The sequence below is a fragment of the Strongylocentrotus purpuratus genome, unplaced genomic scaffold, assembly GCF_000002235.5.
Source record: "Strongylocentrotus purpuratus isolate Spur 01 unplaced genomic scaffold, Spur_5.0 spur5_scaffold_5, whole genome shotgun sequence".
Lineage (NCBI taxonomy): Eukaryota > Metazoa > Echinodermata > Echinoidea > Camarodonta > Strongylocentrotidae > Strongylocentrotus > Strongylocentrotus purpuratus.
In genome coordinates, this window is record NW_022145611.1 from 28,283,044 (window position 1) to 28,309,515 (window position 26,472).

A 26,472-nucleotide genomic window follows, 5' to 3' on the forward strand; every position below is an offset into this window, starting at 1 on the left:
AATAATTGTTGAAGACATTATTGTTAGAGAGAAATTGTGTCCTTCTTTACAGAAATAAAGTGAAGATTTTCACTTTAAGAGTCAGCATGGTCAGAATGAAAGTGTTTGCTGAACTCAGGCAAAGTATTCGTATTAACACCTGGGTAATTAAATTAAATGGTTTAAAAACAATACTTTGGGGAAATTATTTTCTGTGAAACGTTTTACATTGTAGGTTACATTTCTATCAATATATGGATAAATAGAAATTATGCCTCGTTCTACCTTTTAGAGTGTTGTTTCTTTAAAGGTGATTTGTCTATGTCTGCACCGCAGTGTTGTGTAGCAGGATTACTTTTTTTTTTTACTACTGCAAACCATCAAAAGGTTTGCCATTTGGCTTTGTATTATTATTTTGATCCTGCAACATTAGAGTAGTCAACTATGTAAACGGAAAATATTTTCCCTTCAGAAGATGACATTTCTCTGTATGATATAAAACGAGGTCAATTGTGTATATGAAACCAAAAGTTTAAAGTTTAAGCAGGGCTTTACATCAAAATAATTTTCAACATGTTAAGTACAAAATAGCGTAATTTTTCAGACTTCTTTCATCATCTTAAAGTTTTTAGATGAATGAAAATCGTCAAAAAATATTTATCGTGGACGTTTAACAATAATTTGGGGCAACCCTAACTCCTCACAAGGTAATAAATGAATAATTGCCTTCACGTTATTTCAAATGAAATGGAAATTTAATTGCACTTGAATTATCATTTCCATTTGCAAACGTCACGTGACGAAAGAGATGAACGAAAAGTGTTCCTATTAATTCATAGTTCATCCTTCGTTGCGGAGGCAGGTATAAGGTGACGAGAATGGTATCGCATCTTGGATAGAGTAAATCGTGCACATGTACAATTTTTATGTCATCTAGGTTGGTACATTTATCTTTCGATTCTAGAAAAATATACTGGTTGTAAGGCCAGTTCCACTTGCGCCTTTTACCAGGAGAGTTGGTCGAAAAAAGTTGTCAAGTTCGCGGGATTTCCCCCGACTGAATAACAACGAAGGGAGGTGTGTGGTTCGATGGAACTATTTATAGTGAACTAACTTCTTAGTGATACCAAATAATTACTGGAGAGTCTGTTTAGAGTCTACTTGTTAGTCTCGAAGGGGAGTTGATTATGGTTAAATATGAAATGTCAACATCCTGTCCATCCGGTATTCTTCTTCCTGGACTAGTTTAGATCAAGTGCAGTAGATCAGACTGGTTCGCCTCGGCGTAGAGATTGAGTGAGGGTATATAGTGGTTGGTTGATGTTTATGGGTGAGAAGACAGGGTGAGAGTACAACACAGCGGTAACCCATGACAACCAGCTGCTCATACCGCTCAAGACTTGGCAGCCATGTTGGGTGTCAGCGGGTAACCATCGTACGCTTGGCCTTGGGGTCGCTCTCCCTAGCTGTGATGTAGAGTCGTGTATGCGAGCATGTATACGTAGGCAGCCATCTCGAGAGTGAGAGTTATTTTTTTTCTTGACCTGGTCGTCGGGAGTATACGTCGCACTCCCCAGCCCAACATCCATGCTGGTATCCTGCAACCTTATCCCTTACCCTTGGATGCTTGTGTGACGACGACTCGGGTGTTCTCCCGCCATGGAAGCAGCACCTACGCCACTTGAAACGGTGGGATCGGAATTAGACACGGCCATGAGCGTAGGGGAGTCAGATATCAACCTCAACTCAGCCGGTGATACTTCCAGCACCACGGACTCCAACGCTGGGATATCATTACCCGTGCCCACCAGCTTGCTATCGAATGTAGAGAACTTAACATGTAGTAAAAGCAAGGAAGTGGAATGCATGAACTCGCAATTGAGCGTCCAGCACGGTATTATCTCGGGCGGTGCCGGGACGGGCGGGCCCGGCATCCTTTCCTTTTCCGCCCAACAAGTCGTTTGCGTCTGCGAGGCGTTGCGACAAGAAGGCAATATCGACAGATTAGCGCGATTTCTTTGGACGTTACCGGCTGACGAGACGCTGCAAAATGACGAGACGGTGTTGCGAGCACGCGCCGCGGTGGCATACCACCAGGGCCACTACAAGGAACTCTACAACCTCCTCCAAAACCATAACTTTAACCCTGCCTTCCATACAGAACTCCAGGACTTGTGGTACCAGGCCCACTACAAGGAGTCGGAAAAGTTACGTGGTAGGCCACTGGGTGCCGTGGACAAGTACCGCATTAGGAGAAAGCACCCACTCCCAAGGACCATCTGGGATGGGGAAGAAATGGCCTACTGCTTCAAGGAGAAATCGAGAAATATGCTGAAAGAATGCTACAAACAGAACAGGTACCCCACCCCTGACGAGAAGAGGAATCTGGCTAAGGTGACAGGACTCACCATGACTCAAATTAGTAACTGGTTCAAGAACAGACGCCAGAGAGACAAGTTACCCATGTCACTCAAAGGGTAAGTTCAAATTCGCATTTATAAAGCGAAATAACAATCAATGACGAACTCGTCACCTTCATTTCCTGTGCAAATAAATCACCTTGACTCAAATTCATTCGTCATCCGGAGGTTTTAGCGGCAAATAAAAAAAGATGAGGTAAGACCCAAACTAAGGAAAGTCATCAAAGACGCCAAAATGATCATTATTTGGCATACTTGTTTCATGTCAAGCTATTGTCCCCCTGGCTTACACATCGCTGAAGTAATGAATTTGAAACGAAATGCCTGTCGGACAAGATAAATGTTCAGGTAACAACAAAAATCCTCCAGCTCTATTATAGCTCTTACAGTTAAAAATAAAGGTTATTTAACTTATACTATTTCGCTTAGCTCGCAATAGTAATTTGGGAAATAGTTATCAGTCATTTTGAAATTAAGAACTTGACATGTTTTCGCTTCTTGAAGCAACCTCAAATAAGGAAACTATATTCTTTGAATTGCTTAATTGTGCTGAAATCTTCACATTTATGCCAAACCTAGACTTATTTAAGAATCGATGTAAACATTCATCATGACTGTCAATCAAGTTTCATTCAAAGTAAATATGACGATAAATGAATTAAAAAATTAACTATAGTTTACAGGCCACCTTTTTAATCAAAGAATCGAAAATATAATCATGTTATAAATGGGAAGGGCATCATAGCAAATTTTCAGTAGGAAATAGTAATATTTAATCTTTAAGAAATTAATACATTCTTGAAATGAAGAAAATATCGTCGGATACATTCATGTTGTGGCGTCACTTGCAACAGGAACAGACGGTCCCTTTTTGCGTTTGCATGATCATACTCGCATCTAAACTGCTTGGAAATATGACGGTGACGAGAAGATTTGACACTAAGCAGATGATATAAATCTGTAACGTGGGGTAAATACCTGGCTAATATGAGTATGTTGAGTGAAGATATCAAGAATTGTTATTCTTCTCATAGAGAAAAGTTAATGGTTGACATGGTTATCGTTTCAACAAACAAGGAATGAAATGATTGAAACACACGTCTCGTATAAATCAGACTGTTTACTTCTTGTTCATATGAAAGGAGATTATGAAAGTGACCGACTTTCTTATCTAAATATGAATGAGGTTATACCTGCGATGCATGGGGTCAAAAGAACTCTGAAATTGAGATTGATACTAACCAAATATTTGGCTTGAATTTTCAAAATCATTTCAGTTGCTGTGGTAGAGATTTATGCAGCCTTTTCAACTTTCTTACAAATATGTTCAACTAAAATTCCAAATACCTTTACAATTACAAAAGTACATATTAGACAGTATTCCTCATGCATGCGGTTATGTTTGCCATAATATCTCAATGTTAGTGCTTCAACGCTTTAATGACAGAAAAGAAACATATTTGATAGTCAAAATGATCAAAATTATTACAGAGGTTTCATATGCTGTAATTCCTGTGAACATTATGAAATGCAAACAAATGTTGAAAACATGTGGTAAATTGAAAGTAACTGTAATTTCTAATCAATTCAAGACTAGAATTTGTCCAAGATTCGTTTAGAAATAGGCTCTTATTATATAAAATTCGTGTAATGAGTTGCATTGTCTATTTTGTAACTGGATTGTATCTAGCATACATTGATGACAAAATTACATTTCCACTATGATAAAGTTTCAGCAGTTGTGCTCCCTCGCTTCAGTCACTCGCAAAAACTAGAAAGCTGATGTTCATGTGACGTCAGCCTGTCAGACCCCTCTTGAATTGTCCTCCATATACGCCTTTCTATTTGTATGGAAATGAATCAGACAGTTTCGAAGTTTTGACCACGGAGATAATACATTTCCTTGGTTAGCACATGTAAAAAACATATTGCACTGATTTATAGTATCATACGTTCTTGTAACTTATAGCATTATATTGTGTAGCCTAACAAATCAATCTTGACCACTTTGTTTACGTTTTTTGAAAAAGGTTTAAATCTCAAAATCTCAAATCTTCAAAATTGATAAATGTATGAAAACAGCCCTATAAAGTCATGAAATAACATGAAATAGTTGTAAGAGAGATGATACAAAAACGTTTTCTGTAGTGGATTTAAATACCTCCTCCCCGATCAAATATGATAAGAAGGAGATATATCTGTAAATTATTGGAGTCGTATTTTCAAATATAAGGTATGAATAAATCATGTGTAAAATAGTAAGTATGAGTGAGTATGAGCAAAATATGAAAAGTGAATCCTGAATGCTCACCTCCATGCACCTAAACACAAAAGACACAAAAGACACAAAAGACACATTCGCAAGCGATCATCATACAATGAATGTATGCGCAAGACTGGTATACAATCTGCATAATATGAAAAGGTCACAAATTCTACTTTGGCAATATGCTTGTAAGATGGTATTTAAATAGTCCGCGGGTAAATTTGGTGCACATATTGTGTGCGTGCTTATGATTACGGTAAATATAATAATGGACCAATAAATCCAACGAAAGGATATACATGTAATAATTGACTTGAAAAATAATATACCGGAGACCTGGTTTGCTCAAGCACAATTCTTTCATTGCGAGCTGAGGAGGTGGAGGAGGCACATGGGTTCTATGTCAAACTCCAATGAGATGACATCGGAGACAGTTAACATTATTCTATGACAGTATCAAGAATCACCCAACAGCTTTCCAGTAATGTGAGATGATCAAAACAGGGTCCTCTTTCAGATATACCTTTTAGGTATATGTCGTCTGCCATTAAGGAGTATGGTTGCATGTCTACATTGCTCACGTTTTCTCTTTGAAACTACATTGTTATTTTTTTAATTAGTCCTGTTATATATATATATATATATATATATATATTATTACTATTACTCATTAATTTGCATTTTCTTAGATAACAGCAACAATATCAGCATATAAAATGGTGGGATGCTCTTAAAAGGTGCATACGACCAAGGGCACATAGTATATTTTCCCAATTTTTACTTACAAATCTAAGTGTATAGAGCGAAATATAATTAACAGTGAAATGGTGTATAAGCTGACACTTGTAAACGATTAAACGCTCCTGCGTTTGTGTTAGTTATAAAAGTAATGGAATCGAATTGGAAAACAATACATCCTTTATCATTTTTTAGATTAGAATCACACAAAATGAAATGGAGTAATTTAAGGGGCTTGTTGTCATATCAAAATTCAAATTTTTAACATGTGAAAATATGTTTCTGCCTCGCGACACTCGTATAAAATTAAGTAGCATAAATGCATATTAGTAGACTAACAAAGCAAAAGACGACAATTGCATAAATTAGAAGAGAAAGTACTAAGACTCACAAGAATATACACGTACATATAGAAATGAAAAGAAATCCATTGCAAGAGAAAATGTGAAAGCAATGAATGTAATTAAGATTGAAAGTAATAAGAAAGTTTACCAAATATTGTATATTAAAAAAACGATAAAGAGAGCTATAAAAGATAAAAGGTCATTTTTTTAAATGAATATTCAAAGTGCAATGACACCAGATTGGGCGGGTGAGGTAAGTAAATATGATTGACTACACACGTATTTGATATGCCAAAATTCCTGCACGTCATAAAGGGTCATCTCGATTAGCCTTCAACTTGAAGAGATTTTCTATCCAGATATGTTATTCTAATTTCTAAATGGATCAGAAAGTTGAGAATCCAGACACCATGCATAATCCTTCGTTTACTGTTAAAGATAAAATACAATATGTCATTGAAGCTTTGGACCACTTGGATCAATTATGATATCAACGTGATAAAATCTTGCAAATTTCCTTTAGTTGTCCAATTTGTCAATTATTGTAAGATTTTCGTTGGTAATGTTTTGATATTATGATCATTGACAAACTACCTTTCCATTTGTTGATATGATTGTTTATGACACAAATTTTAAAAGATTCTCGATCTCATAGAGAATGTTATTTTATTTATTTTTCTTTTCTGTGATATGCAGTTCGGCAAAATATATATTATTATAACGAGGCCTGACACATTATGTATGATTTCCTACTAGTACGTCTTATAATAAACGCTGTTTATACAATAATATTTCTCACATTTATTGCCTATATTCTGTGATTTTTTTGATATTTTAGACCACCCTATGGCTTTCCTTCCGTTAGGTGTAGTGATTTTTCCTCTTCTTCTTTTCCTTCCAATGAAACATGAGTATCTACTATCGACAGTATCTCCATTCGCGACATGGTTCCTTTACCAGCCTTTGTGTTAGATTAAGATAAGACATTAAACAATGATTTCAAGATTTTGTCATGATTTGAAGTTTGCCTTTAAAGGTACTCAGTTCCATTCGCAGGCCAAACAAATGAAAAGGTTAAATTGCAACGTCATTTGAAAGATAATACAAATTTAGAACTTCCTCAAAACGAAAGGGCTTGAAAAAAATAACAACCATTAGTTGTCGAATCGACATTAGTGATTGCAATCTATTTAGTAATAGTCTGATTTTTAGACCCTTGTACTGAAATGTCGTACGTTTTGTGCTGCGCAAAGATTCAATCAGTTTAATTTTGGCCATTACAAGAATTGGGTTATTGATGTAGACAAATTCTCATGTACCCTTTTCAGCTCATTTTATGTATGTTATTACCAAAGAAAAGAAAAAAGTCAATCAGTCACTGACTCAATAGTGTCTGACAGTGGAGTCTAGAAAGTAAACGGGTTTCCTTCCATTATGTAAATATATTACAACACTGCTAACGTTTAAATTTAACAGATAAGACATAATGTGATATATTCATAATTCCTGCAAAGTTCTACAGACGTTGATGTTGGCTGCAAATGGGACATAGTACCTTTAAGTAAAGACTGAAGGCTTTCATCTTGCACTTCAGTCTTGAGTATTCATTACTATGCTCCAATTTCGTAAAACAAATAATCTCTTAAAGTTTGAATAACGTGCAATTTATGCAGGAAATCACTTTAAGTTATCAAATGAGTTATGATGATTATAGGTTAATGTTCAATACCAGTTCCACCATAATTTCTGTATTTAAAAAAAAAATTAAGATTATGAATCGGTATCATATTAGTCTATGCTCCGAAATTTATGTTTTCAAATTTGCTTGAAGTAGAAAAAAATCGACCTGTTTTGATAAATGCCCTATTTAGGGTGGAGTCAAAACCACAGTTCTTTCTCCTATGTACGCAAACTACACCAAGAAGGTCCCTTATCAGTCTAGCACCGTCACTTTGAACTTGAGTAAGTGCCTTTGTTTTGACTAAATCCCCAAACAGTCACCAGAGTAACCGTCTGTTTCTTGTTGCTACGAACCTCCCAGGTCAGAGGTCAGCCCGTGGGAAGAGTCGAACTATTTGACCTCGCGGGGTCACTCGAATTACAACCCCGTTTTTTGTTTTGGAGAGGGATGAGGTTTCAGCCTCGGATAAATTTGATGGAAATACAAAAATTGATATTGGATATGGCAACATCGCGATGTGATTTCATTTCTTTCTTTACAACATGCTCCTGTCACAAATTGAGATACAAGGATGGATTTTTGTTGAACTGATATACTCATATTTTTACAGTGATACAAGATATGCTTGCGTTTGAAATGCAACCGGTGATGCTCAAACAAGGAAGGTAGAGTCAACCCCATCCCCCACCCCATTCGTTACTCAAAATTATAAAAACATAGACAAAAGAAAGAGAGAAAAACAGTAAAAAAGATTAGTGTTAGTTAAATAATTTATGAGGATTATTAAATCAAAACAATTAGAAAATAATCATATGTAACTGCCCTATAGACTATAGACTTACAATAATATGTGTTAAATTATTGGAAAGAAAAAGGGAAAGTCCACCCCCAAAATAAGTTTGTTTCGATAGAGGCAGAATAATAAGAAAATCAGGTGAGTGAAAGTTTGAGCAAATTCTGAATGAAAATAAGAAAGTTATGAATTATTGAAGTTGTGATCAATCAAATACAAATTGGCAACTCTGTGACTTATCATACGAGCTCTCCTTCATTTGCTTTGTGCATAATATTCCATAAAATCATGTTTTCTTCGTTATTGATGACGGAATATATATTTGTTCCTTGCAGGGGGAGTATAGAAACATATTTGCAATTATTATATTTAGGGTGCATGTATGGTTGAAATTTTTCTTGAGGGAAAATGAAAGTTTTAGATTTTTTAGTACTGAGCAAATGGAAGTTGAGCTCGCATGATACGTCATAGAGTTGCCAATTTGTGTTTGATTGATCACAACTTCAAAAATCCTAACTTCCTTACTTTTAATCGGAATTTGCTCAAACTTTCACTGACTTGTTTCTCTCATTTTTCTACTCCTATTAAAACTAACTTAATTTCAGGGTGGACTTCCCCTTTAAAGAGATTTATATCAATCATTTTATTAAAACCAATGGTAATTTGATGTATAATCAATCATTTTTTAAAAGAAGTTCACAAATTTAAAAAATCCAGAGCTTGAGCTTAATGATAAACCAATAATAAAACCACCCCACACATACACACACAAACACACACGCACACACACACACAAGAACGCACGCACGCAAAGGAATCCATACTTTCATGTGCGATGCCTCAGATTTAATTCAATTCAATTCAAATAAGGTTTTATCCAAGACTTGTCATAAAGTCCAAAGACTAAACATGCAAGCTTACATCAACCATACAATCATATAAAAAGCATTCAATATATATATATATATATATATATATTATGTAAGTTTTATGCAACCCTGATGTTTTTTTAAAGCCCTGTTTAGTTAATTGATACATGACTAATGGGAGGATGGACTTTCATTCCATGTTTATGTATTTAAGGTTATATTTTGAACATGATGTGCAGATACTCTTATGTCAATGGCCGGGTTCTGTCTATCACCTGAATAATCTGATATTCATGTCCTTATTTGATAGATGAAAGATTGTGGACAATTGAATGTTTTGTTTGAAAAAATTTGTTGTGAAGGTGGTATAAACTCAATATTTTCATGTAATTTAGGTCACAGTTGCGCTCTAGTGAGTGATTGACGTTCACTTATTTAGGCTATTTAGTTTAGGTAATGACGAAAAAGATACGAATATGATTCAAAATATGAACGCTGCATGTGCAAACAAGACTATGATATCAAACGAACGAATGTTTGTAGAAAGATTTTGTGACCAGCATGATAAAGTTTATGTTGGCATTTTGCTAATACTAACCCCTTTTAAGAAAGCTGCATGATAATTCAGGAATAGTTTCAGACTTAAAAACAGACAGATTATTTCCTTAAAGGTAAAGACCAGTATTGGAAACGCCCCAATTTCAAAAAATGAAATGGAAGCTCTCATTACCAATCATGTGAAAGAATATGTTTTGACTAATACATGATGATAAAAAAATTTGCCGGGAAACCGCCTACTAATTCATATATTTGGTAAATTTGTTTCTCTCATGGTCTGTGAGAGATATAGGGTAGTCCCATATACATCTTTCTATGTATAGTGCTTGTAACTTTACGAAGAATGGGCAAAATTTCTTATCATTTTGATGATTCCAGAACCTTGCAGATGCTAGATGCTAGATGATCAACCTTTTCTGATCGATTCCACAACGTTTCTTTCACAATGCAATCGCATGACCATAACTGGTCTTTACCTTTAACGTTGAAAGCAACTTTACTACATGATTGGCCTTAAAGCAACTCAAGGAACCACTAGTAGTAATTTAAACAAACACTCCTTTATAATTGATATCGCTTCACTTGAAATATGGTTGCGATTTTGGCAGTGATAAAAAAAATAGGCCTATTTCTCGAATTTCGCTTGATACCAGCATGTAGGGAATTGTGATGTATGGTTCACTGAAAGCAGTATTGTGCGTTAGGAAGAGGCACATAAAATAATCTCGCTATTCTTGTGTAAGGCAGCCTAAGCCTCATATTTCAAGTCCCATAAACTTCTACCACCATCCATTTTACATCTACTGCAAGCCATAAGATGTATATCATATTCATATTTATTTCATTTCCAACAGAAAGGTAAACAACTTGGTATCGAGTTCATCTCAAATCTTGTCATCGCCCTTATCAAGACTGTACAAGCTGCTGCCGAAATCAAAAGCAATTCATGGGAAAATCCATACCAAGTTGAAAGAACTGTAGCGGCATATCATGGACCTAGTTTTAGGTCCATGGGCATATCCTCGATTTTTTGGATTTTTAAATTTTGTTTAATGTTCGGTTCAACGGATTATGGAACTTTGATTTAAACAATTCACGAGATACAAATATACTTTAAAAATCACTGTGAGTGGAGTTGACTATTGCCGACTTTCTTTGTTTCAAGGCTCTGCTCGAAATGTTCAACTTATATCGTCATCATTGTACCATGTGTACATATTGTTTCATATCATTTGAAATATAATTTATCTCCATTCCATTCAGAAACAGCAAAAGAAAACCATCAAAGTAATCGGAGAAAATTGTAATTGTGATATTTCTGCTCTTGTACTGATCATTTAATCTCAGCAACTTTGACTGGAGGCCTATACTTCCTCAAACAAGTCAGTTGAACGACTTCATTAAACAATTTCAAAGCATCAACATGTTAGCCAATGATACATCCGCCATCATATTTTCATTGAGGTTTTGCAAAGATGATAACTTGAGGAGCTCAGATTTCAGCTTAAGAATATCGAAATCTCTTTGATTTTCTTCAAAGGCAAACAATTAAAGGCAGAGAGAGAGAAAAAAAAGTTGTGAGTATCATCGGCACTACCTTTAAATCTGTCGTGAGTTAGGAGTTAGGACCAGGGCTCGGGGATTTTACTCTCGCATCTTGACAGATTATAGGAGGTTAATATGGAGCAGGGGTATGTGATGTGACACATTACAGGGTAGTTACACCCACCCCTAAATATTTGAGAGGCTCGCCTGACCTTGTCTTGGGGCGAATAAAACTGATTGATCGAGCCTCGTTCCAGGTGCCGAGAACGGCCGACATCTCCACCACTACGTAGTTCAATATCACCAGGCAGTTCTAAGATATTGTGGTGGTATATGACCGGCGAGATGAAAGCTTGCTCCCTGGTATATCCAACTATATACAAGGATCTGTGTAGCTTTTCGTTTTTGCAGTATTATGCAGTGGCGGATCCAGGGGGGGGCCGAAACGGCCGCGGCCCCCCCTATTGGCGGCGCAAAAAAAATGAAGAAAAAAAAAAAGAGGAAGAAAAGAAGAGAAAAAAGAAAGGAGAAGAGAAAAGGAGAGGAGAAGAGAAAGGAAAAAAGAAGAAAAGAGAAGAGAAAAGATAAAGAAGAAAGCCCCCCCCCCCCCCTCCCCCTCCCTTCCACTCCGGGGTCGGAGGGACCGAATTTGTTTTCCCAAAATTTCCGATAAAGAGTTACTTTTCACGCAACAAAGTCCGGCCCGTAATACACACAAATCCGGCCCGTACTGACTTTACACACCGGAGATAGAGGGGTGCTTTCAAAGAGAGGGAACCGTGAGCGTACCCTAGATAAAACTGAGAGGGAGGGAGGGAGGGAGAAAAGTCGGGTGAGAAAGGGGGAAAGACAAGGAAATGGCGCTAAGTGACAGTAACGACGAATAAGGGAAAACTGGAATCGGGAGATTTGGGGTCATTCCAGAAGGCTTGGCAAACGTTATTGAATAGAGGGGGGCCGGGCCGGCCGCATAAAATCTCGAGCCGCGGATTCAAAGTTAAACGTTAAGAACAGCCCCTGTAGCAAAGGTCATCACTCTTTAGTGAGAAATTTGAAAAGGGCACAATATTTTGGATGTCTTTTAAATAGAAGTTATATACTCGACAGTCAAATTATAAACTAACGGTAGGGCCGCTTCACAACTCTTATTTTGCCCTTCATTTCGATTCAGCTCATACCAACTCGCTTCAGTATTTGAACTCATGTTGGTAGTAATCATGGACAGGGGCGGCAATCCTGGGCCCGATAGGGGGACAAGCCCCCCAGAAAAATTTAGAAATATAGCTAGAAAGAAATATAGCGGAAAGAACGTACATATTGGGCTAAGGGATTTTCTAGAATGCATAATTTCAGCATTCAACATTGCAAAATCTCGCTTGGTCCCTACGCCCCGGCCCTCGCCCGATAACACAAAACTATATGACGCTCCCGGCCGTGATTTATACATGATTGGTGTAATAGATCTTTTTTCCCTTTCATTTCTACTAACCTAATTGTGTGCTATCACAATCATGATTGTTTCATTTTCCCTTTAAAGCAGGCGCGTAGCCAGGGGCGGTAGGGGCAGTAAGAGGACATAGGACGAAAAAGGAGCAGACAAAGAAAAAAAAATGAAAATTCTGACAAGTCGAGAACGGTACAACAAATCGTTTTCTTTCTCTAATAATTTTATGAAATGTCAAAGCTTCAGCGCTTCGCGCGGACGAAAGGAAACTGAATTCAGACAAGGATTAAGAGTCGAGAATGGTAAAACGAATCATCTTCTTTCTCTAATAGTTTAATTAAACGTCAGAAGTTTACGCGCTACGCGCGAGCCGGAGAAAACTGAATTCAGACAAGGATTTAGAGTCGAGAATAGAACAACGAATCATCTTCTTTCTCTAATAATTTAATGAAACGTCAAAGTTTTAGCGCTTCGCGCGGAAGGAGGAAAACTGAATTCAAACGAGGATTAAGAGACGAGAATGGTACAACGATTCGTCTTCTTCCTCTAATAATTTAATGAACCGTCAAAGCCTCCGCGCTTCGCGCGGAAGGAGGAGGAGGAGGGGAGGGGGTAACTCAATTCAGACAAGGATAAAGAGTCGATGACGGTACAACGAATCGTCTTCTTTCTCTAATAATTTAATGAAACGTTAATTCTACTCTTAACCTATCATGCACTAACTGATTTAGCTCCAGAATATATATAATCCCTTCTATCACCACACTCCGCAGGTCGTTCTGGTTTACGTTCATCACATAATATTAGACTTAAAGAAATACGTATACCAAAAGAAATTGGGGGGATAGAGCATTTGCATCAGCAGCTCCTTCTTTGTGGAATAAGTTACCTTTCTCTATTCAGACGGCCAACACTCTCTCTACTTTCAAAACTGGGCTTAAAACTCACCTGATGCTCAATGCATATTGTTAAATTTCAATGTTCTTTTTATACAATGCATGCAAAACAAACAATAACATTGTGCCACATTGTATGTACCTTGGCACCATGAACTTGTATGATCTAATGCAGGTTAACATTTAATATTTTTTAAGTATTTTCTTAAGTATGTTGAATATTAATTTAAATTATTTGTATGCGCCTTGAGCATCTCTAGAGATGGATATGTTGCGCTTTATAATAATAATTATTATTATTATTAAGCTTCCGCGCAAAGCGTAGGAGGGGGAAACTGAATTCAGACAAGGATTAAGAGTCGAGAATGGAATAACGAATCATCTTCTTTCTCTGAATTCAGTCAAATAGAGTCGAGAATGGTAAAACAAATCTTCTTTCTCTAATAATTAATGAAAGGTCAAAGCTTCCGCGCTTCAAGCGGGCGGGAGGAAACTGAATTCAGACAAGGATTGAGAGTCGAGAATGGTACAACGAATCGTCTTCTTTCTCTAATAATTAATGAAAGGTAAAAGCTTCCACGCTTCGCGCAGGAGGGGAGGAACTGGATTCAAACAAGGATTAAGAGTCGAGAACGGTACAACGAATAGTCTTCTTTCTCTAATAATTTAATGAAACTTTAAGCTTCTGCGCTTTGCGCGGGAGGGGGAGAACTGAATTCAGACAAGGAATAGCCTGCGAGTCGAGAATGGTACAACAAATCGTCTTCTTTCTCTAATAATTAATGAAAGGTCAAAGCTTTCCGCGCTTCGCGCGTAATGGGGGGGGGGTGATAAATAACACTTTCACAAAATACATATTATGCTCAAATTGTTGCTCGCTTGCCTCGCTCACTAGCCGAATTATTGTGAAACCAGAAAATTACTTTTTTTTCGGGCAAGAGGCTATAGCCCCCCCCCCCTCCCCCCCCCTCGATGAAAATGTGAAAAATTGTACCGGTATGGTGCTTCTAATATGACCTTGAAAAAACGGTCTGCGCAATTTTCAAATTTCCGGCCCCCCCTATTGGAAAATCCTGGATCCGCGCCTGTTATGCATGTGTCTGTAATTGATGTTTTTTAAAGACATCAATGTGGTTAACAAGACATTAGTTTCGGGGTTTATTTCGAAGAAAATATATGGTTATAGGTTTGGGTTGCCATCGGATTCTTATATTTGAGGTTGGGGTGAGGGATACGTATTGTGTGAGGTCTATAAAGTTAATAATCCGGTAAGTGTATAAAAATTGACGTGGAACAAATATTGTTCCAGGAGCGAAATTAATGTCGAACATCCTATTATTGGTAGAATCGTTTGTTGAGAGTCTTCTCTTGGAGTCTGATTGTGAATACATTTTTGACCGGATTAACCAAATACAGTTTACGATTGACTTTTCAGCTTGCACTCATTACTGTCTGAAATTTTTCCCGACGGAACGCCAAACGAATGTCATTTGTATCATCATTCATGTACAGTCATCTCATTAACACAATCATAAACTCGCGTTTGATTTGATCTGAGTTCTGACAATGCGTCAAGTTTACACACCCAAGTCACGTATTATTTGAACGTGTTGCAATTGCTCATTATTTCAACGTGTGTTTTGAAGAGCAGAATTATTGCATAAAAAATGTGTTTTTCTTAGTAGTTAATTTGAGGAAGGAAGTATTTTCTATCTCGATATTTCCTTGTGTGGCATGTTTAAAAGAGCGTCTCTCTGTAAACACGGTAAAGTGGATTTTTTTTCTATTTAAAGGCAGTAGCATCAAACAAGATGGCAAGATTTCAAATAAACGTCTCATTTCTATTTCTTATGGCTTGAATGGTAAAAAGAAATTGCGGGACTTCGAATTGTAGGATGAGAAGAGAAAATAAACACCAAATAACTTTCTTTTTTTCCTGTTAAGACCATCATTGCGGTCAATATCACGCCGCGATTTCTACTGAAGTTTACCAAAATAGAATGATGAATATTACAGGATAAAAAGATTTGAGGAAAAAGACGCAAATTTCTCAGATCACACACACATATATATATATATATATATATATAAAGTAACCAGATAAAAAGACTTTCTTAATTAATGAAAAACACTTACAAAAACAAACTTTATAAGCAATTTCAACATATAAATTCTTGTGTTTACTTGTATTAAGTCATCTAAAGTTTTGCTTATGAAATGTCATCTGACTGAAATAATGATTAAAAATAAAGACAATTTCGCTGATTTTGGGGATGAGATTTTGTGAATATTTGACAGTTCTTTTTTCAAAGTTTGTATTAGTATATATTCAGCTCTGATATTATTATTTATATAGAGAAACAAAGTTTGTGATCTTGCATAGAAGGCCTTTAAACTATATACAGTCCTAAATTGTACTAACATTTCGATGTTACCATGAAATAAAAGTCGCGATGGTAGGAACATAGACATGAAAAGACATTGGACTTTCATCTAAATTGACACGGTGAAAAAAAGATGCATATGTTGATCAAAGAAAGATTAGACCTAAATACGGTAGACGGAGAAACATGTTAAGCTTTTTTAAGTGAAACGAGGAACTCAATAGCTTAAGGAAAATGATAGTGAAAGATTGGCAGTTGTGGAGTCTCCTGCCTGAATGGAATTCCCCAGAACGAAAGAAAATATTATTTTATAATTATGATGATTGTTACCGCCATGGATTTATTTTTGAACCTTTTTTTTCTTACTTTTTTTCCTCTTCCTTCCTTCCTTTCTGTCTTTTTTGCTGGTCTGTTTATCACAATTTGTTTTAAAATTTATATGTTATCTGCTCTTCCATTGTTTCGTATCTTTGCAATGACGAACCTTCGTCATTGCCTTGTTTTCGTTCACATTCTGCCCCATTAATATTCTTGTTTTCCTTATCGTCCAAAAATCCCATTCGTTTTGCACGTAGTGCTTGTGATTCCTAGTAAGGTACTTTCCTCAAGTCCTTTTCCTTTCAAATTTCGTAGGCATCATCTCTAGCATCTCATCAAGGTCACCTACTTTTTCGATTTTCGAAATCAGTTATGCATGACCGTCCAGGCGCCATTTTGTCCGTTTCTGGTCCATTTTAAGGCCTTTCTATCTTCCTTCCTATCTCCACTATCCTAGATCCTACAAACTTCTAACAAATTCCTCTAGATAGTCTAAGAGGTGTTCTTTCATCTGCGACGTATAACCTGACCTTCAAAATGCCATCTTCGTACTTAAAATTCAAATCTGAAACCGACTCCGTCAAAAATCTCTCAAATTCTTGAGAAATTGACCCCTAAATAATCTAAAACTGCCATAACTTTCTCATATAAATTCCGTTTTGTATTTAAATCTCACAGTATCTTAATTTCATAAATGCACATAGCCTTGCCAAATTTCACGCTCCAATGGTTTTGCAAAACATAAATAGCGCCCTCTAAAGTTCTGGAAATTGGCTTTCTCTCTGTGGCCGTATCTCCATTATGGCTTGGCAGAGCCGTACCCTTTTTTGGATTTAGATACTTGAGGATATGCCCTTTCCAGCCATATACAAAATTATATACCCTATCACTGACCAAATTTGCGAAAATTGCCCTCCAAATTCGCCATTTTCAAGAAAATTCCGAAATAACTTCAACTTGCTCTAAAATGGCGATCTTTATACCTACGTCGTTGAAACTTGGCAGACACATGTATCCATATACGTGACAACTGTCTGCTAAATTCGGGAAATTTTACTAACGTCAGCGCAAAGTTATCGCCAAAAATGATGAATTTGCTATGCATTACGTAATAGCGCCTTTAATGCGTGCAGTACATTGCGTGCAGATGACAATGGTGTCAAACTGACCGCAATGAAGTGCCCTTTCGAATGATACCAAGTATGGTATATGTTTACACAGAAAATTGTGAGTAAATCGCATTTGAACAAGGGTCACTATACGAATTCCGCCCGATTATAACACTTATCGGCCATGACGTCATTTTTTTCAGACTACTTTTCGCCCCCTAAACATCCTTTTTTTTCCTTGAAAATTTGCAATGACATTCCGAGATGCAATACGCAGGGCACCTCATGGCCGGATTTTCGAAATTGGTCAAGGGGGCCATTTAAGACGCCCTTTTGTCCTTTAAATCTATTTTACATCACATGTTTCGATAGGATTATCATAGAAAAAAAGAGAGTAGTTTACAATAACGACCATGAAATTCTCTTTCCAATGATACCATATACGGCCCATAAAGAGACATAAAGAGAGAGAGAAAAAACAATTTAACTCCGGTCATAATACAGATCCTCTACGTTTTCCGCCCATGCATTACACGCATTGTCTATGGGGCAAATCGGGTTCACGCTTTTGACCCCTAGAACGATCTTGATTGCAATGACGAACATGCAACTAATCCCATTTGTTTTTGCACGCAGTGCTTGCGAGCCCTTTCTAGGTTCTTTCCCCTATCCCAATTTCTTTCAAACATCGTAGGCATAGTCACTACCATCCCATCAAGGTCACTATTGAGGCCTTTCTTTCGCCCTACCTGTCTCCAATATTACAGAAGCTAAAGACTTCGTACAAATTGCTCTGGATAGTCCGAGAGAAGCTATTTCGTTCGACACGTAGAAACACGGCGTCATTGCACGCACATCGTTGTGACACGATTGCATTTCTAGTTCTCTTTTTCTTTCCGTTCTTACCCTTTTTCACTCGTTCTTCTGATTTTTAAAGAATTCACTCTGGATTTTCTCCGACATAATTAAACATCGCTGCTGTATAATGATGTCATCATACATAAATCTAGGGATTTGTTATTTCTGTCCGTCTATAATATCTGCATTGTACTGAAACTAAAACATGTCAAACTGAGTTCGGTTTGATAGGTCGTTTACCCAGTATTACTTGAAGAACAGTATCCTGACTGAAACTATATTCTCACTGGAAACAAAAATGTAATTAGAATTATAGAATTGATTTGAATTATGATATGACTGTATTAACTTTTCCAGGCTACCCAGAACTTAACAGAAAGAATGAACAATGAAAGAACAATTAAAAAGCAAAGGAATATTTTTCCACTAACCATGTTAACAGTTTTAAACTTGAATTGCCAACCAAACTAAGGACCTAATGATAACGTATAAAGTCAGGTTGTTCTGATATTCCCCCCCCCCCCCCCATTTTCTTCACCTTCTACATTATTTTCCTCTCCAGAACGGTGGGCATCCAGGGAAAGTTACAATAAAAGGAGCTCTAAGTTCTGCTAGAAAAGTATAAATCCATTCAGTATGTGGATGAGTTTGAAAGTTCGGGGGAACCAGAAATGGGTTTTTGACAATCTACTTCCTATAGAGGGATGCCCATTTCTGTACCCGATTTTTGAATAATCATTTCCCTGACAAAATTAAGAAGTTAATTACAATAAATTGGACTCGTTCTACGTGTTACATTAAACTACAGCTGGACGTGCCCTTTTTGTATGTGTCTCACAAAATATTGCCCCTTTATAAAAAAAAATATGTTTCCTTTTTTTCACGAGTTGACTTCCTGACTCTTGAGCGTAAGGCCAAGTACTATATTTATTTCATTTACATTTCCTTGTATCGAAAGTTTGTAATCAGGAACTAAAGATATTTATTCAGCTAGGCCTTGAACTTCAGGGATTAAAAAAAAATGAATAATGGCCACTTATATCAGCGCTAATATACATCACGCGGTGACGCTCTTGGCGTTTAGATATTACTACCCTGGTTAATTTATAGCTGAGTCGCCAACGTAATTGCACTCGAGCATACCAGGTACCCATTAACACCTTGGTGAAGAGTGGCAATTGTAGATTATGCAACGTCTTGCCACAGGACGTTAGTGTTGGGCTAGAGCTCGAACCGTATAACTTGATATACAGTCAGGTGACCTATCCACTAGACCACAATACATATACAATGATGGAATGGTAGAATGGTGGAATTTCGACATACCCATTGTGCAATTTTTGCATTTAATTCCTGTTAATGAAAAAAAAAACACTGACCAATGTCACTCTCACATCAGTCTTAGATGGTGCGTCAGATGGCGCGCTATATAGTCGATGACGCAGTACTCCGTCAACAAAATGACGCCTCCTGTGCAGTGATATGCGAACTACTAACGTCGATTTCATAATCTTTTACGCCGATTTTATCAGGCATCCCTTAAAAAATAAAGGCTTATAGTAGTTATAAAGATATAGACGTTCCCAGGGTGTTTACCAAGGACAATAAAATGTATTGTCAAGTAATTTAATAGGATTTATGACCATTTCGAACTACATATCAATGGCTTTGAAGTCATTAAGATACATTGTTTCGGGTTTTAATGATAGCAATTATCGTGAAATAATGATAGGGGAAATTACTTAGGTACGCCGGAAATTGCATATATTTTACCATGTTTCGTTACCCGTTTAATCTAATCGGTATATGATTGGTTATGAGAAGCTTTACGCGAGCTCCTTTTTGATAGACATAATGAAAGCTAATTAGTAATAAAACAAGTAATGTGTCTTGACAGGAAATTAGTTCGTTGAAAGATTTCATCCCAAGATTGTTAAGAGAACAAACCTTCATACATTTCAAGCATGTACACAAGGAAAGTTACCCACTTGTTAATGTAAAAATTGAACATGAAGTCGCAGTTTATATTACCTGAACCCCGGCATGCTGTTTACGAGATGTCTGACAAACGAAACGATAACAATTTCTTTTTCTCTCATTATCTGTAATCATCATTGAACTAGAAACCATGCAACCTTCATAATTACCGTTAAACCTTTCAGGATTTTGTACAAAAAGCTCCAGAATTATGAAAATGAGCTGCTCTGCCCCAGCACATTCCTCCCCTTTTCCTGGATGCCTGTATATTTTTTTATTGGGACTGTATTCGTTTTTAGCATTCCAGCGGCATTCAGTACCTCGACACTTTTCCCCTTTTTTCACTCTCAGAATTACATTGTAATTTTTACGGTACATAATAGATTACGTAAGAAATCATTTGAAAGAGGTAATTACTTGTTAAACACAAAAGGTGAACCTAAGTTACATTGCAATGGTCTTGATGTAAATTGCCATAGAATCAGGCGAGGTTGTAGAATATTATTTGGGGAGGGGAGGGGAGGGAGGCTTGGGGTTCTTGCATTCATTTTCTAGATCTGCCTTGCTGAAATTCATTTATAATCAAGATAAATAGGGGTGTGGCTTGAGCCCTCAGCCCAGCCCCCCTCTAGAACAGCTGCTGCATACAATTAACAAACAAAAACTTCACATGGCTAAGATATTTAGTTTAACGTTGTCATCGGTCATGTAATCGCATCGGTTTTTGCTTTTAATCCCCATGCACAAAATGCTTCCTTCAAGCTTCTTTTGAAGACTTGTATATGTATGTATTGTCAGCAGATGGAATCATAAATCATTCACGGGCATAAATCAAGTCAAGTTACAGCCTCGGTTGATACGATTGTGGACGTAAAAACTCTATTTTTATTAATGCAAGTAAAGTAAGGGTGCAAACCCTTTTTATTTGGGACTTAATTCTAGGAGAATTAAAACAAAAAAATTAAAGTTGATCAGGTGTTTTCTTTCATTAAGACAATACTTTTTATTACGTAAATATTATTGATTAATCATTAAGAATTTATACGATGAATAATACAGATGGCCGTACAACGACAACCACAAACAACCCAAAGGGCATTTAACACCCGGAAAACTACCCTCGCACAAAAAACGCCGTATTGCAACTACCCCTAAATATACAATTCTATTACTCCTTGAACAATTATCTTCGAATAATTCGGATTCAATGTAGGTTTACATTTTAAGAGCAATACAACAAAGAGAGAGAGACACCCTTCATGAGTTCATTTCAAACCTTTTCCAAAGTTTCTCAAGCAGAGCAGACAGGATAAATGCATCTATTCAATGAGTTCAGTGAATTTGTTTTAAGGAAAACTGAAATTGAATTCGATAGAAATTTGACATTGCTGAACATAACCTGCTACGGGGTAAAACGAAAATGAACAGGTGACCGGATTATATTATTGGTAACTTTTGTTTTGGATCCGTGAGTTTAATAGTTATGTAGATGTGTTTGCGACATTCAGATGTCCGTTTAAGTGTATCGATTAGCATTAAATTACATCTCTCACACCTCCCCCCTCTCTCTCTCTCTCTTTCTTTCTCTGTCAATCCACGTTGAATGTCTCAGTCACTATCGAAAGAGAAAGCATAGTGAGCTTCAAGATGTATGCGATAATGTGCACAGAAAGTGAAACATTTTAAACACTTGCTAAACAGCTTTTATTGTTCAAATCTCGGGTGTCATCTAAACAAATGTTGTCCAATGATTTTCAAATAACTTCTAATTAAAACATAACTATTTCTCCGATAGTGAACTGGGGAAATCTAGGGGCAGCCACATCGGTACTTGTAAAATTAAAGGGAGAATATCCGATCAAATTGTATAGACAAATAGTATTGATAATATTACTAATGCTTGTAGATTATTATTGAAAAATGAATTATAGATGCATGGATGCATATTTATATACACAACGATGATGAAGATAGTGTACTACACGATTTTGAAATATTACATTATTACCAAATGGATAAACATGATAAACAACGATAAAATGTGTTTTAACAAATATTTCATACTGTACAGGGCATGTAAATTAATTCATTCCGGTAGATAGTTGGTCACAGTACCCAAATGGTCGTATCGGCAAAGTAACTTTAGAAAAAAGAACATTCCAACTCTGCTTTAAATCTCCTGTACCCAAACATGCCTTTCTAGAAGCTGGTATTATAAGGTCCCTGGATTGATACAGAATTTGTTTTCATTATTTCTATATCTTTTTCTTTCGTGATATTTCAGGGGTGGTGATGGAGAATATAGTAACGGGAAGGATTCCCCGAACGGAGATTTCTCTCTTGATGGTGAGACTGAAGGGTCTCGGATAGGACCTGATGGCGGTCTTCATGGGGTCAACAGGGACATGAGGCCATCGAACGGGTGTAAGTATTTGCTCACACCCTCCAAATATGCACCCCTACTTTATGGACAGGCTTCATACATCTCTTTACAATACGATTCCTTTTAAATAACTCTTATCATTAATACCAACGTCTTGAATAGGCCTAGGAGCAATAATTGTGAAAAGTCATGAGAGGCTACACCATTCGGAAATGTATTCATTCATTTTTAACTAATACAAAATCAAGCGATTTTATTCGCAGAGTCCCCTGAAATGTTAATATCTGTGCTGTCGAACCATTGCGTTCCGGTCATTCTTTGTAAATAAAGGTATAGAACATCATAGGGTATACTATCCATCATTCGACTGACATCTTCTTCATTAATCTTTTCTTTCAACAGTAGACCCGATGTTGGGTCACCATCAGTCGGGTTCTGCTATAACAGTGATATCCACAAGCTCAGGAGGCGGTAACACCACCACTGATCTTCTGCACCCACAGGCCGTGAAAGTGGAACCTCCAGAACCCTTAGACGAGAACAGAGGTGTACCTCTGAATATGCACGAGCCACCCGACCTGGCCAATCTCACCGATGCCACTGGGCTCCAGGCATTCAAATTTGTACCGGAGATGCTGCTACCACAGGTATGATGCAGGTTTGGGTCTTCGAAGATGGTTGAAATATATGCAACCTGTTGAAATAGATCAAAATTAAGATTAGTAGGACCTTGCGAAAACTTAACGTGATACAAATTTGTTTATATCAGAAAAAAAAATTGAGAACCAGGGGCCGTAGCCACTTACTCTTGGGGCTAAAACAGTGTTGCCCTTTTCACAGCCCTTTAGTAAGCCTGGGTGTCATCCCATCAGAGAGCCTGGCCGACTAAACAGGAGTCTAGCCTCCCCAAATTATTTTGGGTATTCGTTGTTTTGTTTTTTTTGATATCGAATCGTGAACAATTCTGATCACGGACCCGTCTTTATGGACTTTGTGGCAGATTAGCCTTGTGCTGAACAAGAGTTAGTGAGCTAATAATACAACTACTACTACTACTACTACTACTACTACTACTACTTTTACTACTACTAATACTACTTTTACTACTATTACTACTACTACTACTCTACTTCTACCATTTAACAATATGCAACTAGTCCGAATTAATTCCATCTCAACTTGAATTTGATATCAATTGTAACTCCAAATACAACAAAGTTTGTAATGTAACTTTTCGATTGATTGGAGGGTCTCCGTTAGCTACTTTTAAATGATTTTTGTTGATGCTATTTGTTTGTATCCTAGATGCTACCATTGGCTCTAGCTTCAAGTAAAGGTGATATCAACATGAACCACGCGGCTCAGCTAGCAACCATGTCCATGATCATGAACCCTGCCCTCCTGTCAAACCCGGCTCTTAACCTATCAACAGCCAACAACAATAATAACATCATGCCCGGCATGGCATCCATTGCATCCCTCCAACAACATCAGCAACACCACCACCACCACCATCCCGAACTACATCATCAGCAACAGCAACAGCAACACGAGCAACAAGACATGTCAGTGCACAATGTTGCGACAACTTTGAGCAGTATTCCCGCTGTGGTGTCGGCATCCAGTGCATTGAGCGCTGTGCTTTCGCAACAAGCAGCGACGGCGGGAGCAGGATTTCCCTCCAATTTTGCCGGCCGTCTGCCGTCTGCAAATGAAATGCTGAACAGCGCAGCCATGGCTCTTTCCACATTATCGGCTAACGCCAATGGTGGTGGACCAGGACATTATGCTTCGGAATGAGGTGAACATCTTCATTGACAAGCTTGTGATTTAAAAAAGTAAGGACTGTAATAATATCACATAATCATAATTATGTCTCCAATTTGTCATTTGTTTAAATCAACTTTTCGTCACCCTTCCTCTTTCTAACTATTAGCAGATTTTGGAGGTAGTGGTGCAGCTAGTTAGTCCATATAGTTGTGGTCTTTGAAACGTTGTCCCAGGTTCAAGACCTAATCAATATGTTAGACAGCTAGTTCATGTGGATGAGGGTTCATTGGATGGCAAAAAAAGGAGGAGGTAGACAAATTTTGAGGGGGGGGGGGAACGTGAAAAGAAGATGATAAGACCCCCTTCCACATACTGACTTCCCTTTAACGAATAGACATGCTTTCTTTATTAAATGTACACACACTGTAACTTATTCATGTATACAAGTATTTTCATTTTGTGTGTGGCGTATAGCCAGCGCTGAGTTTTATTTGGTGAATATATATCATCAACACAGAAACTCTTATGGATTACGTAGAAGACAGTACTATTATTACACAGTACATAATTTAATAAATTATCACATTCACTGATTCAGAATGCATTTATCACCTTACTTAATATCGTGCTTATTTTCTTATTGTGCTATATTTAATGCTTTCCTCAAACCGATGCATTCTAATTATTAATTCGAGTATTCATTTTTACGAACACTCATTTAAAATTCACTCTAAACATCATTATGCCTACTTTGATCTGTTCGTCAATAGCTCTTGTAATGATTCTATACGAATATTTTTTTTTTCATCAAAATTTAATTTCTACCATCACAAAGCCTGTTTATCACTTATTATATCGTATAACTCTGACTTTGATTTGGATGAATTGAAGCACAATTGTGTCTGCTTTTAATCAAGGTCATTTTATTAGTATCGTCCTAACTTTATTTTAATTTACTTAGAAGAGAACGTATTGGATGTTTTAAACATTCTTTATGGGTTGTTATTGTTTTCCCGTCTTGTATAACCATTAGTCATGATTTCTTTCTTATTTTCGGTCTGCTAATTTAACCGAAATAGAAAGAAAGTCTAATTTTACTTCCAAGCTCACATTCATTCTTGAATTATTTGCTTACATTTCTTCCATAATATACTCCAGAGATGCCAACCCTCCCGATTTTATCGGGAGGCTCCCGATAATTCACCCCAACTCCCGACCTTACGATCACCATCCTTATCCTCCCGATTTATTAAAAAAAAAAAAAAAAAAAAATGATTTTTTTTTTTTTTTTTTTTTTTTTTTTTTTTTTTTTTTTTTTTTTTTTTTTTTTTTTTTTTATTATGATTTTTTTTGGAGGGCGCTTATCAGTATATATATCTGTGAATTGAAAGAGAAATATCATCTGCTAACTTAAGCATGTAATAATTCCACTATGTTAAAAGACAAATTAAGAGTAGCGAAAGATTGTTTCAGCATATGGATCGCCGTAACCAATGCGTGGATATTGCCACAGAATCCAAATGGCGGAAAATCAGCAAAATAAGACCAGGAAATGGTCTCGGAAGTATAAGACCGAATACAGTATCAAGTACCTGTGTAATCGGAAGTCTGAAAGTAATTCATCATGCATTTTGTACAATTTTTATGTTATTTAAAAAAAAAGGGGGAATTATTTAACTAAATACACATGTAAAATGCTCCAAAATAAGGCTCAGATTGCACCAGAGAGCATCTAGAACCCCAGAGCTTCCAGGGCCCTAAGGCGGGCCCTGGACCCCGGCCGCATGTGTCGGGCGCTACGCGCTCGAGATGTGCGCTACGCGCACATTAATTGGTGTCGATTACAAATCCTCCCTATTTCTGATTTCCAAAAGTTGGCATCTCTGTATACTCACGCGTTTTTAAGGACAATGCTAAATTTCTCAAAACAATAGAAACATTATTCGTCAATATTACACGCTTTGGAAGTTTAATGTCAGGGATCATGTAATCATTGACCCTCCCAAGCTCACGTTTCAAAATACTATTCTCCATGTTGCACTAAAGATTAAAGGTTTGTTTTTCAAATCCAAATGACTAATGATAATGGTCCAACACCCACTTTTGCTTTCGATTCTAAATGTTTTCTTATTCGGCTACA

General features: G+C 36.9%; 1 protein-coding gene across 1 annotated transcript; it reads left to right on the forward strand.

Moving 5' to 3' along the window:
- The first annotated feature begins 848 nt into the window (after positions 1-848).
- On the forward strand, positions 849-25,481 carry LOC576184 (homeobox protein SIX4). The gene is made up of 4 exons (XM_776523.5): positions 849-2,456; positions 22,464-22,603; positions 22,965-23,209; positions 23,868-25,481. The coding sequence occupies exons 1-4, from the start codon at positions 1,639-1,641 to the stop codon at positions 24,360-24,362; spliced, it is 1,698 nt and encodes a 565-aa protein (XP_781616.2). The 5' UTR covers positions 849-1,638; the 3' UTR covers positions 24,363-25,481.
- Positions 25,482-26,472: the final 991 nt, after the last annotated feature.

Excerpts from the sequence above, each read along its gene's own strand:
- LOC576184 (XM_776523.5), top strand. The coding sequence starts at position 1,639 with ATGGAAGCAGCACCTACGCCACTTGAAACGGTGGGATCGGAATTAGAC. Across the intron at positions 2,457-22,463 it reads TTACCCATGTCACTCAAAGG|GGGTGGTGATGGAGAATATA; the intron begins GTAAGTTCAAAT and ends GTGATATTTCAG. Across the intron at positions 23,210-23,867 it reads CGGAGATGCTGCTACCACAG|ATGCTACCATTGGCTCTAGC; the intron begins GTATGATGCAGG and ends TTTGTATCCTAG.